General features: G+C 38.7%; 1 protein-coding gene across 1 annotated transcript in view; it reads left to right on the plus strand.

Moving 5' to 3' along the window:
* DCDC1 (doublecortin domain containing 1) overlaps positions 1-15,853 on the plus strand; it is an 84,296-nt gene that overhangs the window by 50,479 nt on the left and 17,964 nt on the right. The window contains exon 6 of the mRNA XM_005873096.2: positions 5,330-5,535. Coding sequence (XP_005873158.1) covers positions 5,330-5,535 — 206 coding nt within the window. The remainder of the gene's footprint in view (positions 1-5,329; positions 5,536-15,853) is intronic.

Below are 15,853 nucleotides of genomic sequence, written 5' to 3' on the forward strand. Positions count from 1 at the left end.
GTGTCTTTAGATGTTTTCAGGTAATGGCATTGTGAATATAGTCTGTTTTTTTGAGCAAAGTTTTATTGGAATAAAGGTAGCATTATTTATTAATACATTGAGCACCTACACCATGTATCAGGGAAGCATTGCATGTTAGCCAAGTGGACACACAATGGGATAAGTTCGGTGTTAGATATCTTCACAAAGAACAGAAAGGGAGGTGGCCAAGCTGGAAAAAAACTCCCTAGGAGAGATGACCTCCAAATAAAGTCTTGAGGAATATATAAGAATTTATCTTTAATAAACTTTGAATTTATTCTAGTCTACGTTCTTCCTTCTAGACCTTCGTTTGCCAAGAATTTCTCCTTGGCAAGTTTTCTTCTTTCTTCTTTTCCTGAACTAATTCTATGCCGTTGTGGTCATCCATGAGCATCACATTTGAGTTTATACTGGGGAGAGGTAGGGAATAAAGATGCTAGGTAAATATACACAAGTAATAAAGTATTTTCAACAATTGGTATGTTATGAAACCTGAAATAAAATTAAATTGCTATCAATGGAACATTTAAATGCACAGGAAGAGTTAACATCTAATAACTATATTATGTGTAGCGAACTTGTTTATACCTGAAGCAAAGTAATAATACAGGCTTGATGCCTACCTTCTAAAAGTTTAAGTGTTGAAGCAGAAAAAGGATATATACCTATACAACATTTACATAAAATTCCAGGTAATTTATGCTCTTTCTCAGCACCTAGCACAGTGCTGGGCATGTGGGAGATTCTCAAACATTATGGAATAAATGAATATATTTATGGGTGGTACAGGCTGCACATGCTCTAAGAATTCAGAGAGATGACATTGTGGGCTGGAATAATAAGGGAAGATCTTAAACTGGATTTTGAGAAGGACTTGAGTTTGAATAGGTGAAGGATGGGTTAAAATGAACTTGGCATAATGAAGCGATAATGAACAGATTGGCTTTAAACAAGGGTAAGATAAAATCAGAAACTTTGGGCAGTGTTATATTGTTGGCAAACTCTTTTGTTAGACACAAGTTTAAGGAAAGGGACTGTGTATCTTTCATATTCCTTGCACAAGGTCTGGCACATAGGATAGACTCAAATATTTGTTGACTACCTGACAGACACAGACAGACAGGCTGACTGATTGATTAGTGGAAAGCTTCAAAAGCTACCTCCAATATCTTTGTCTTCAGAAAATGACAAAATTGATGTTTAGGAACATTCAGTTGTAATTGGAGTACATTAGTAGAATGTCAGATGCAATGGAGGAAGATCAAATATGATAGGAGACTGAGAAAGAAATGAGCCACCTGGGAATGAAAAGGAATGATGCTTTTAATAGTACTATGAAGAAAAAATAGCTGGGAATTGGGTTTCCCTTCATTAACTCTGTCTAGGGTCAGGTTCCCTAGAAGCAGAGCCTGAGGTGGGGAGTTTTGTGCAAAAGACGTAGTGTGGGAATACTCTTAGGTGAAACCTAGAAGTGAGTGAGGAAGCAGCATACAGTAGAGGAAGAAGTTTGGCCAATCCCTGATTTGAGCTGAGGTCTAGCCCTAGTCTGGAATGGGAAACACACTACAGAGTGGGGAACACACCACCAGGAGTTGCCCCTCCTTGAGGCAAGGAGACTGGCTGTTGTGTCCCCCAGTCAGTCAGTCATTGGCTGTGGGCTGCACCTCTAGAGAGGAGGGAAGAGGTCATCACTCACAGGCGGTTCCTGGCTAGGTGGCTGGTTCCTTTCAACCAAGGGTAGTTCTCAGGAGAAGGGTGCAGCTGTGAGGTGTTAGTGGCTGGGACTCATCGCAGCGGAATTTAGCCCAATGTAAAAGGAATATGAGGGGTGAGGGGTACCACCACAGTCTACACTTTGCCTTAGTTTCTTCTTCATACAGTGCCCTACTGAGAACCGTTGGATAGCTTCCCGTCACTTCCAGAATAAAATCCAAACCCTGTGTCCTGGCCTCCACAATCTGGCCACTTTCTACATACAAATTTACTTTATCTACCTACAAACTTTATTTTTCTTTTGCAAACCCACCAAGCTCATTCTCACCTCAGAGACTTTGTGCTTGATTTTCACTCTGCCTGGAATGACCTTCCCCCAGATTTTCATGACCAACTTCTCATCATAGAGGCCTTCCTACCCAGATGTCACCTCTTTAGAGAGACTAGGTGGACACACAATGGGGTCTGTAATCTGCACATGCCATTCTGTCCTGTTCACAGCTGCCACCCTGGTACATTGATGAGTGGGCACCAAACCCTGTGTCCTGGCCTCCACAATCTGGCCACTTTCTACATACAAATTTACTTTATCTACCTACAAACTTTATTTTTCTTTTGCAAACCCACCAAGCTCATTCTCACCTCAGAGACTTTGTGCTTGATTTTCACTCTGCCTGGAATGACCTTCCCCCAGATTTTCGTCATCATTGAGGCCTTCCTACCCAGATGTCACCTCTTTAGAGAGGCTAAGTGGACACACAATGGGGTCTGTAATCTGCACATGCTATTCTGTCCTGTTCACAGCTGCCACCCTGGTACATTGATGAGTGGGCACCAAACAAGTATCATCAAATTAATAAGCAATTGGCTGAAGAGATGTGAATACTAGGTAAAGATTCAAGATCTCTCTGAGATAGTGGATAGAAATAAGAAATGTGACATGTGCATACATTTATGTGGAAAGATGTGAGATTTTGCTTTAGATATATTGAATTTGAGATAATGGCGGAAAATATATGGTAGAGACAGAATAGTATAGTGACTAGGGGCACGGTTTCTAGAATGAAATTCACAGTCCAGTGCAATCATGTACCAGCTGCAAGATCCCTGGGAAAATTATTGAACTTCTCTGTGCCTCAATTTTCTCACCTATAAATGAGAATAATGATATTATCTACCCCATAAAATTGCTGAGAGCACTATGTGAATCAATGCCTATAAATTGTATAAAAGAGCATCTTGCTAATAGTAAGAATTATTTTAATGGAATTTAAGAAGTTTTACAAAAGAGATAGTCAGAGCCAGGGCTGGGATCAGGGTGAGAGAGAAGCAGCTACGGGACAGAATTTAAGGAGGTGCTCACTCTAAGTGCTGTGTCCTTGCACCACCCTGAGCATGCACTCTTAAATGTTGCATTTTTGGCCCTTCACTTGCCTAACTATAATCCTGCCTCTATTCTAAGTAATCAAAGGGGGGAATCCTTTATTGGCAAGATTCTGTAAATCTGGGCACCTGTATCACCTCCTCCCTCTGGCCTTGGTTTCTTGCTGTTGCTAACCTCGGGGTTGCCTCACTGTCCATTGGTTGCTTCTTGGTCTTTTCCATCACATACACAATCACTTCTTTGCAGTTAGTCCCCTTGGCTCAAATGCTCTGGGTAGATTCTGATTTCCTGGTTGGATCCTGACTGATGTAATGAGTAATAAACTCTAACGTTCCATACTAAGCATAGGATTTCAGGGACATGGGGGAAGAAGCAAACATTTATGAAGTAACTTCAATGTGTTAGGCACTTTAACCTATAAAATATTTAAGTTTCATCAGGTGGTGAAATGGTACTCACTTCAGGGGTGGGCAAACTTTTTGACTCGAGGGCCACAATGGGTTCTTAAACTGGACCGGAGGGCCGGAACAAAAGCATGGATGGAGTGTTTGTGTGAACTAATATAAATTCAAAGTAAACATCATTACATAAAAGGGTACGGTCTTTTTTTTTTTTTTTAGTTTTTTTCATTTCAAACGGGCCGGATCTGGCCCGCGGGCCGTAGTTTGCCCACGGCTGCATGACTAGATACTCTGTAGATGAGAAATCAGAGATGCAGGATGGGATAACTCATCTAGGGTCACTAAGTAACAGAGCTGAGATTCAAACCTAATGTTAAGGCTTATAACCTTTCCACCATTCAAAGCATTTTGGAGGCATTTAGGTTATGGGCAAGCTCCTATTAAACTATAAGAATTTATTAACTTTTATTCCCCAGTGAGAGATTTTTAAATTTTATTTTCAGAGATACTATTAGTTTTCTGTAAAGATATGTTTTCTTGAAGGCTTAAGCATATCTATAATTTAGTTTAATTTATTCTGCAAGTTTGCTCATATTTCTGCCTATAGGGTATGTCTGTATGCCTGTATGTGTGTGTGAGTATGTGTATGAGAGAAAGAAAAACATATTGAGAGAGAAATCAAGAAGGAGGTAGAGAGAGAAAGTGTTTTTGTTTTTTAAATATCTAATGTAGCCATTCTGGGACTTGGAAGATTATTTATAATGACTTGCTCATATTTCATATCAATACTAGTAGATTTTCTGTAAAATACTGCTTCTAGGTCAAAGAGGCCATGCTGTTTGCAAGGTGAATGACAATAGAGAAGTGTTAATTGGGAATGTGGGCGAACAAATGCAGCTATATTCAGTTACATGGAAATATATTTTGTTTCTCTCATTAGGACATATAAAGATCAGATAAAAGAGGGATCATTGCACCTTTGTATTTATGTGAAAATAAAACATTATCTAAAATAAATTGAATGTACAAGTAAAATACTCAGGTGAAAATTATTTATTTATGAAATGAAGCCTCTTGAAAAGAAAGGAATGCTGACAACAATTTAGTATGCAATACTACTGTTCTCACTCTTATATTTTCAAAGCCATACATAGTAATTTAGTTGCACTCCCATTAATATTAGTGGGAGTTTTGAAACTTAAATTTCTGCATACATCTTTGAAAATGTATAAGTCAAAGTAAACTGTTAATGCAAAACTGGTTTTCATTTTTAGTGAAATAGTTTGAATCTGTCACCAAGAATGTCCTAAAAGGCACCTTCATTCTAGTCACAAGGGAAGAATTACATATAAAGTTACTGTTTGGAGGTCATCATCTTTAAAGCAACATGGATAATAAATCATATTAAAGAGAAAAACTGTGTTTTCCCAGCCCTAAAGAATACAAAAGTTCAGGACCCATGTTGTTGAATAGTAAGCAAAGGACCTTGGACCCTTTCAGCCCAGTGCATCTGATCAGTGATAGAGGCATGCTAAGGTGAATTTTAATTAGGACTAAATTGTGGTATTACTCTTTCATACCCTGAACATCTGTTCCCTTCAGAAATGATGATTTATGCAGGCTATCAGAGCAGACAGCTTGCTACAGCTTATGTCACGGTTAGTGGGAAGCTGGTGGTAGCATTTCAAAAAACCAGCATCTAAATGGAGACTGGCCAGTGTATATGATATAGGTAATAGGGGGAGGGGAATCATAATGTGTCCATTTTTAATTTTGAAGCCAAATATTGATTAAAAAAATTCTCTTCTAGACCATCTGTTGTTAATGAAGAAAGTAACTTGGACAATGAATGGGCTGATGTTTCCTACTAAAGTCAAGAGACGGAAAACCAAGCCTGTTCTTTCTACTAGAATGAAGAAACTTACTGGGAAGACCTCAGTCCGAATTCTGTTCTTTAAGAATGGCATGGGGCAAGATGGGCATGAGGTTATAGTGGGAAAGGAAACAATGAAAAAGGTAATTTTGTGTCAAATATTGAAGTATAAATTAAATTTTAAAGTTTTTATGGCGTTTGAAATGTGTTTTTTCCTTGTAAATATCAGTGTCAACTAAAAATGAAATATTAAGAAGGCATTGTATATCATGCAAACATTCAGCTGTTTAACAAGAAGTATGCTTATTGTGTTAACAATATAAATTACTTTGGTAAAGAAGCAATATTTCAGGAAATTGTTTGGCTAGCATAGTTGGTAATTTACCTAGTAAAAGTTATGTTTACATTTGGTGAAACATTCTAGTTAAGTACAATATTTCATAGAATATTTAGATCAAAGCCAATCTAACCTAGCTTCAAAACTCAAATCTGCACCTTTTCATTTAGTATAGAATTAAGACCTAGAAACACTCCTGGTCCTCGAGAGAATAAAGTACAAAATAACTAAGATTCAGTTAAAGTATTCATATACATTTTTAAAAGCAAATCTGATGGGCCCAAGTCAAATCCTGTTACAATCAAGAAAACTTTAAAAAACAAATTTTAAAGTATTACTTATTACATAAGTGCATGTTTTTCAGAAAGTGCTCATACCTTCCAGATCATCTGTTATATTAAAAAAAAAATGGAGGAACTAATGGAAATTTGAAAAAAAAAACCAAACATGTTTTTTGCAGATATTTTCAACTAACCATAAAGCAGCTTAATAATAATAATATTATTAAATATATATTAGATATTAAAATATAATAAAACTGTCTAGGTTTTAATCTTCTCTTCATTATTCACTATCTATGAGACCTTGGACAACTAACCTTCCCTGAGCTTCAACTTCTTCATCTAAAAAATGGGATAATAATAATGAATACTTCATAGACTTGATATGAGGATTCAATGTGATATTATTTATGGACTACAATGCCTGGCACCCAGATAGTTCCCAATAAATATTTGTCACTTTTATATTTACGACTCATAAATACACATCTAATAGTTAGAAATTATTTTTCCTACTAATGGGAAAAAATTATTATGAAATCAAGATAGGTGTAAATCATTATGTTATTCCAAATTATTTTTAAAATAATTATTGCTTGAAACAGGTGAGTAGTGTCTTTTTCACTCACCTACTTATTTTTATGATTGTGTTATAACCACAATTGGGTAAGAACATTTTACTGAGAAGCTGGGAAGCCAGGTTTTATTTCTTTCTTATCCACAGATTTGGATTATGAGTAAAATAAGGGATATTACACACCAGAGCAAATTGCAAAGGCAGGTTGTAACATCTTCCCTGGAGATTTTGAAAAATAGAGAAGATGGACATATCTCTTGGATTGTTAAAATGCAGTCATTCTTGGAGATAGAAGCTCGTATAGATAACCTCTTGACTTCAGTTCAATCTCTGTAATTCTATGCCTTCATGGTAAAGTTGGGGTAATGGTCACAGATTACATGTTCTTAGATGAAAGGTTGAGTGTAAATAAAAATGTCACTGCTATTTTGCTCTTTGGCTATAGAGAGCAATTTAGTTAAAACTGGATGATAAAGAAATTCTTCAGCTTCTTTTCCTTTTTACAATTTGTAGAGTTTAAAAAGTTGTTTCAATTTATAAAACGCAGGGAATGATTCAATAATAACTGTATCCTATATAATAAAAGGCAAATATGCAAATTGTCCCCATGGGTGGGAGTTCAACCAACTGGAAGTTAGACATGCGCTGACCAGCAGGGGGCGGCACAGAACATGGCAGGCATCAGCAATGTGGCACTGGCAATGGGTGGCAGTGGAGGCACTGCCGGCCCTGATGGGACCCAATGAGAGCGGGACCGCGGTGGGATGGTGGAGCAGGTGAGCTGGTGGTGCCAGGCCAAGGAGGGTGTGAGCGGGGGCCCCCGATCGCCCCGCTGGTCGCCCCAAGGCCCGATCCCCACAGGCCACCTCGAGGGACCCCATCCATGCACGAATTCGTGCACTGGGCCTCTAGTTTGTAAATATTTTTATAATTATCACTTTTAAAAATGAAGTAAAGGAGATAAGGTAACAGAATGTTGGTCTTGAATGTCAATAGAACCTTTTGGAGGGGAAAAATAAGGGTAGCTAATTATTTGATAAATAAAAATTTAAATTTTTAAAGCTTTGTTGATAATCAAAGGATAATGCCCTATTTATAGGTTTAATACCAAATCAATAATAGGTACAAGTTGGCATACTCATAGGAGAATCACAAATTATTTTCTCTTTTATGACAATACATTAGTGGCATGGTGCATGAAATTTGTGCATGGGGGGGGCGGTCCCTCAGCCCAGCCTGCACCCTCTCCTGTGGGATCGGGTCTAAACCAGCAGCCGGACATTCCTCTCGCAATCTGGGACTGCTGGCTCCTAACTGCTCACCTGCCTGCCTGCCTGATCGCCCCTAACTGCCTCTACCTGCCTGCCTGATTGCCCCTAACCTCTCTGCCTGCCTGCCTGATGGCCCCCAACTGCCTCTGCCTGTCTGATAACCCCTAACTGCCCTCCCCTGCTGGCCTCATCTCTTCCCCAACTGCCCTCCCCTGCTGGCCTGGTTGCCCCCAACTTCCCTCCCCTGCCGGCCTGATCTTCCCTAACTGCCTCTTCCTTGGCCTCCACTACCATCGCTTTGTCTGGAAGAAAGTCGGACGTCCGGAAGATGGCCGGTCAACCCAGTCTAATTAGCATATTACCCTTTTATTAGTATAGATAGATTATATTACTAGGATAGGATTGCTTAAATGGGGTGGGGGAGCCTTTTTCAGCAGAAGGAGATGCTCTTGGCAGACAAAAATACATAATCCCTATATCTGGACTGATAGCCAGCCATATGCACTATACTGCTAAACCAGTCATTAAAAAATGGAACCACTTTCTTTTTTTTTTTTTTTTTAATTAAATCTTTTTTGTTCAGGTTACATTTGTTCCTCTTTTTTTCCCCCCCCTGACTCCCCTCCTCCCAGTTCCCGCCCCACCCTCCGCCCTCACTCCCCACCCACTGTCCTCATCCATAGGTGCACGATTTTTGTCCAGTTTCTTCCCGCATCTCCCATTCCCCTTTCCCCCCCAAGAATAGTCAGTCCATTCCCTTTCTATGTCCCTGATTCATTATAATCACCAGTTCATTCTGTACATCAGATTATTTATTCACTTGGTTCTTAGATTCACTTGTTGATAGATGCATGTTTGTTGTTCACAATTTGTATCTTTACCTTTTTCTTCTTCCTCTTCTTAAAGGATACCTTTCAGCATTTCGTATAATACTGGTTTAGTGGTGATGAACTCCTTTAGCTTTTCCTTATCTGTGAAGCTCTTTATCTGACCTTCAATTCTGAATGATAGCTTTGCTGGATAAAGTAATCTTGGTTGTAGGTTCTTGGTATTCATCACTTTGAATATTTCTTGCCATTCCCTTCTGGCCTGCCAAGTTTCTGTTGAGAAATCAGCTGACAGTCGTATGGGTATTCCCTTGTAGGTAATTGAGTCTCTTTCTCTTGCTGCTTTTAAGATTCTCTCTTTGTCTTTTGCTCTTGGCATTTTAATTATGATGTGTCTTGGTGTGGTCCTCTTTGGATTCCTTTTGTTTGGGGTTCTCTGCGCTTCTTGGACCTGTAAGTCCATTTCTTTCACCAGGTGGGGGAAGTTTTCTGCCATTATTTCTTCAAATAGGTTTTCAATATCTTGCTGTCTCTCATCTTCTGGCACCCCTATTATTCTGATGTTGGTACGCTTGAAGCTGTCCCAGAGGCTCCTTACACTATCTTCGTATTTTCGGATTCTTTTTTCATTTTGCTTTTCCGGTTGGGTGTTTTTTGCTTCTTCGCATTTCAAATCTTTGACTTGATTCTTGCGCTCCTCTGGTCTGCTATTGGGTGTCTGTATAATATTCTTTATTTCAGTCCGTGTATGCTTAATTTCTAGTTGGTTCTTTATCATAGCATCGAGGGTCTCATTAGTTTTCGTGACTCTCTCCTCAAGTTTATTGACAGCTTCTAGCACATTTTTGCAAGCCCTCAAAATTGCGATTTTTAGCTCTATATCCTCCATTTCTGTCATGTTTTTTTGTCTCCGCATTTTTTATGCTTTCTTGGTGCACCCCCTAGTGGTCTTTGTGCGCAGTCTTGTTCTAGTTGAGCCTTGATTGTTGTAGTTAATACTAGAGGGATTTGACCACCAGGCCGACTGGCTGTGTGAATCAGCTGTGTCTGCCGCGGAAAACTTCTGTCCTCTGGGGAGGTGCTAATCTAGCCTTTGCCTGAGGCTATCCGGCAAATGGCTCTGCGCAGGGCTTGGGCGGGGCGGGCTCAACAGGGCGGGCGGAGGGAGCCGTTATGGTGCCCTCAGTCCTGTTCCCAGAGGCTCTGCTTCTCAGAACCCCCGGAACCGCTGCAAACCTCGGAGGGAAAGCTGCCTTCCAACTGATGCCAGACACTCCCGCTTCTCCCGTTTGGGTCCGAGTCCCCAGCGATTCGCCCGTATCTGGAGCTCAGAGTCTGAGACTCCCCCCTGACCGAAAACGACAACCGCGCTCTCAGCCACCAGCCCGCTTTGCGCGCGCACCTCCGCACCTGAGTTTTTTCCACACTGCGCCTCCTCTGAGCCTCGGTGTGCTGTTATTTTTCCTTCTAGTTGAAGAGTCTCTCCTCAGCCAGCCTTCCTGTGGTTCTGGGTGATGTCCGTTCCATCTTTTAGTTGTATTTTTGAAGTGGTTGTTTGCGGCAGCAGTCTCCGGTGTTTACCTATGCCGCCATCTTGGTGGACACCCCTCTAAAGTCCACTTTCTTACACCTTACATCAAACAGCTGTTGTCCTTAAAACCCCTCCTCAGCCCCCACCTTAGGTTCTGCCTTCGCAGTTCATCCATATTTGGTTCTGATTGGTCGGTTTCTATGCCAGTCAACGTCAAAAGCTTTGCCTCCTAGGCAGCCATTGGCTCCTTGTAGTTCACCCAGATTTGGTTTCGATTAGTCAGTTTCTATGCCAGTAAGCATCTCCGGGCCTATCTTCAGGCCTAATCAGAGAGGCGGAGCTGATCAGCAGCCTCCCCAGGCTGCTGGAGATCAGGCTGAATTGCTGACCTATCGGAGAGAGAGCCTTGCCAGAAGCCTGGGGCGGCTGCTGATCAGCCCCTCCTCTCTCTCCTTCCAAGAGGTCAGTAGTTCAGCCCCCTCGCCAGTCCCCTCCTACCCAAGCCTGCTGCGCACACAGCCTGGTGTTCGGTCGAGCCTTCGGTCATTTTGGATGTTACAGACCCTGGCTCTTTATATATATATATAAAATAAAGCAGTTTTTTTAAGTTAAAAAGATAATTCTAATATCCTCTTCCTACCTCAATGGATTGTTCTGTCCAGTCTCAATGGGCTTGTACACCCTACTTTGTAAAACATAATTTCAATCTACTTGAGAATAGAATACTCCCTTTTTTGTCACCCGAAGGCAACATATACTTTTTGCAGGCAAAGGTCTGCGGTGTTTCCGAAAATATGGTCCACAGAACACCTGCACCAGAATAATCTGGACTCTGTGCTAAATATTCAGGCTGCTGGGCCCCACTCCAAGCCTATTGAATTAAGAATCTCTTGAGTGTGGGGCCTGAGAATTTGAACTTCAACAAATGTCTCCAGATGATTTCTAGCCCAACCAAAGTTTGAGGACTCTTCTGGTGTTCTAAAAACTTCAAACTTACTAATTCATGGAAATCTCCATAGATTTCTTGTTTGTTCTCCTATATTATTACTACTGTGGTTTAAGAGAAAGAAAATAAATTGTATGACAGAGTAAACAGGTTACAGGAAATAAGATCACTGACTGCTAGATTAGAACTAGTGCATGGATTTGAGAAATCAGGAAGAGGAAAATGTCTACAAGTTAGCAGGAAGGGAGTAGTCTAGGTGTAACAAGTCTGACTTAGAAAAAAAATCCCCTTAATATTTGTATATAAGCATATTTCATTATAATAACTTTTTTTTGGTTATTATTGAAAAACCACATAGTATTGAGGGAATTGTATGGCTTTCAAGGTATAAATAAATAATAGACTTTTTCAGATGCCTTTAAACCAGAGGAAAATCTAGACAATAAATTTATAAGCACATAAAGAGATGCTCAACATTATTAATCATCAAAGAATGAAAATTAAATCCACACTGAATTGCCACTACATATATATTAAAATGGCTAAAATTAAAAAAGACTAGCAATATTAAATATTGTAAATCTGGATATTGTAAATATAGTAAATAGTGAAAATCTGGAGCTACTAGAAGTCTCACATATAGCTGATAAGAATGCAAAATAATACAGACACCTTACAAACTAGCGTGACAGTTTCTTATAAAGAAACATACACTTATCACACATTCTAGCAACTCTTTGCTAGGTACAATATGTCTTCACTTAATGTCATTGACAGCTCCTGTGACTTTAGCGAACCGACATATACTGAAACTAATTTTGCCATAGGCTAATTGATAAAAACTATAATTAAGTGCTTAGGGCATCTCATCATTGTTATAATGTTGAACAAAATTATGTTATTCTAGGACCTGTTGTAATTACCCAAGAGAAATAATACATGCTAACACACAACTCCTATTCAGAGTGAATATTTAGAGTAGCTTTATTCATAATAGTCCCAAACTAGAAACAACCCAAAAATGTCCATCAGTAAAGTGAATGGATACACAAATTCATACCAAAGAATACTCTGCAGCAATAAAAAGGAACAAATATTGTGATAATTGAAAGAAGCCAGATGTAGGATATTACATGCTATATGATTCCATTTATATGAAACTATAGGACAGACAAACAGTGGTTGCCTGGGGACAGGGGTACTGAACTGTGATGGGAAAGAGTATGAGGAATATTGGAGAGTAATGGAAATATTCTGTGTCTTGATTGTAGAGGTAGTTACACAGATAGATTTTCCTACCTGCATTGAATGGTATACTTAAAATAGATACAGTTTATTTCATGTAAATTATACATCAAAATAATAGATTTAAAAAGTAAACAAAAATAACAAAATTAGAATTGGAAAAATGTAAAAGTAATCTGGGCTATTTAATTATTCTTAAGAAGAGATCAGTTAAGTAAGTATAAAATATCCAAGAAGTGTGTATTAATAGATTATCTAGGAAATATCCTCTAGTTACCTACTTCTCATTGACATTTTAATAATAAAATGCCAGAACACCTACATTTCAAATTCACAAGAAATAATTGCTTTTACAAATCATAGTCAGGTTCATTACTAGTAAGAGCAAGTAACTAGATTTGGTGTACATTCTATCTTCTAGTTTTGTGAGATTAAGATAAATAACAGGCCAGTAAATATATCTCCAGGATTTATCCAGAAAAGTACCTTTAAGCTACTTAATAAGGTAAATATAAATTCAGCCCAATCTCCTGGCATTTTCAGGTTAAAATGACGATCATATTTTCTATTGTTAGTCATTTTAAAATGTTAGTCTTAGCAGAAAGTTATGCCAAGTACATTTTATTACATTCTAATTCTTTGAAAATTCATAATGTATTTGACAGTCTTTGTTAGCAAAAAAAAAATTGTAAAAACAGATTTCCTTTCTCAAAATATAGATGATAAATTATAGTGAGCTTTTACTGGAGAACTTTAATTAATTACCAATGGTGAAATATTTTTAGTAATCCAATGAGTTAATTTCATAATTATCTATTCACTTTCAGTTTTCAGCTTGCTAAAGTTCTAAAATTCTTCTGTAGGTTCCTAATTCAATGGTTTGCTTCTTGGGTTTATATAGTGAATACTGTTATATTTTCTGTACATTAAGTTGAATGTACAAAGCTGAAGCCTTGTAGGACAGGTTAGAGATTTTTGCTTCACTGCTCCTCTCTGCCTCCCCCCAACTCCCCTCTCCTCCACCAAAGAACAGTGAGAAATGTGTTTTTAGTTAGGAATGGAGGGAGAGGATAACTCCCAGAACTATAATCAAATAGATTAAACTAAAGGGAGTTTGTGGAAAATCTCTTCCCAGGGGCTTGTCAAGAAGAGCCTGGTTTCACAGCATGATGATTTTAACTTTCAGTATCTGCAGGCCTCTCTACAACGTAGACTGTAAGAAATTAACAGAATGTGAATTTGTAAAAGTAATATTTTAACAAGTTTAACAGTTACAGATTAGTGGAAATGCTATTTTATTTTTTAGTATATTTTTATTGATTTCAGAGAGGAAGGGAGAGGGAGAGATAAAAACATCAATGGTGAGAGAGAATCATTGTTCAGCTGCCTTGTGCATGCCCCCAGGGATGGAGCCCGTAACCCAGGCATATACCCTTGACAAGAATCACACCTGCGACCCTTCAGTTCACAGGTCGAGGCTCTATCCACTGAGCCAAGCCGGCAAAGGCTGGAAATGCTATTTTAATTAATCTTAATATTACAGCAAGATGGCATTATTAACTCTTTTTCAATTGTTAAATATAAGAACAATCTTGCAAGTAGAGGTTTCATTCCAGGGTGTTTGACAGGAATTTATATTGATATTAATTCATACCACTAATAATTTACTGTACGAAAATGACTATTGAAGTTTGACATTGTTTAAATGCTGCAAGGATCTTACGTTCTGAAAGTTGGAGAGAATGACCTGGTGGCTTTTGCATTATTAATTTCTACTATCTGATTTCTAATGCCAATTTTCAAACTCATGTAACTCTTAAAACTTGGCTTGCACAAATATTTTTTAAAAAAATATATTTTATTGAATTTTTACAGAGAGGAAGGGAGAGGGATAGAGAGGTAGAAACATCAGACAGCTGCCTCCTGCACACCCCTATTGGGGATGTGCCCGCAACCAAGGTACATGCCCTTGACTGGAATTGAACCCGGGACCCCTTAGTCCGCAGGCCAACACTCTATCCACTGACCCCTCAGTCCACAGGCCAACACTCTATCCACTGACCCCTCAGTCCGCAGGCCAACACTCTATCCACTGAGGGCTTGCACAAACATTTTTACTGGCATTTTTAAGCACAGTGAAAAGAGGAGTCTTTGGATTAGAAAGCCATGTGATTTTACTTACTAATTTTTAAAAATAATTTTTAAATCATTGAGATTTTAAATCAAGCAAATTGGACAATCTTTAAGTAGCTCATATTTTACTTAGTTTAACTGGTAAATGATAACTTTGGAGAATATTTAGATATCTGAACCTTCACTAGTAACAAGGGAATGCGATTTGTACAAAAGGGTTTTGTTGCACCTTTAAATAATAGATTTGTAAAATTAAGAGATTGCGAACTAAACACAAATATTGGAAAGGTCAGGAATGTGGGGAACCTAAAGAAGAGGCTGCATCTGTTTGGGGCCTATGGGACTAATTGTAGATCCAGGTGGAGCATTGATTTGTGAATATTTCCTTCGTAAATTAAAGGGTGCAAGATAATTCCTGTAAATTTGAAAAAAACAAACAAACAGCAGCAATACATAGTTTCTGAAGAATTGCCCCAAACTCTGGATTGCAGATATTGTGCAAGAAACACACAATCTGTTGAATGCCCATGGGGGTATGTGGCATGTGGGAACACTATTGGTCACGTGCAGGGTTAGAGAACATCTGATATAATTCAGTAAAGGCCAATTTGTCAAATTAAATTTGTCAGTTAAATATTTGCCACTTGAATGCAACACAGCACTTGAGTCAGCCACTGGATAAACCAGATCAGTCACAATCTTCGAAAGTTGTTCCCCAAACTGAAAAGAAAGTACAAATTTGCCTCAATATACACATTCGACTGTTTAAATATGCCCATTGTCACAAGGAAAATGAGTTTGTTTGGCTAGGACTAGGATTATGGGCTTCAATTTTAAAGTAGCAATTAAAGTGGGCAGAAATCGAGGGGAGTGGTATCAGCAATGGGAAGATGTTCTTTTTGCCATGCAACCATACAATGAACATTGTCCTTCAGTAGTTCTTGGTTATGCAAAGCCAATAGATAATATAGGAATAAGCATGTCAAACTCGCAGCCTGCAGGCTGCATGTGGCCCACAACGAATATTTTTGTGGCCCAGCCAATATAACGGTATGTAAGAAACGTTTTAATAAAAATTTCGTAACTTAATTTTTACAATATCCTGTTATGCGTAATTATCAATAACAAACTACAACTTCCGCTAATGACTGATTACTATCATCGTGTTGCATTCATTTCCCTTATGCGCCTTACGCGCAGGCGCACCATTTCTCTCCACTAATACTAGCAGCGAATATTTTAGCAGCCGATTGCCACGTCATCAGTCTTGGACTGACTTGGTTGGTGTGCGCAACAGGAAATATTTCGCTTTC

The sequence above is a fragment of the Myotis brandtii genome, unplaced genomic scaffold (genome assembly GCF_000412655.1).
Source record: "Myotis brandtii unplaced genomic scaffold, ASM41265v1 scaffold399, whole genome shotgun sequence".
NCBI classification, from domain to species: domain Eukaryota; kingdom Metazoa; phylum Chordata; class Mammalia; order Chiroptera; family Vespertilionidae; genus Myotis; species Myotis brandtii.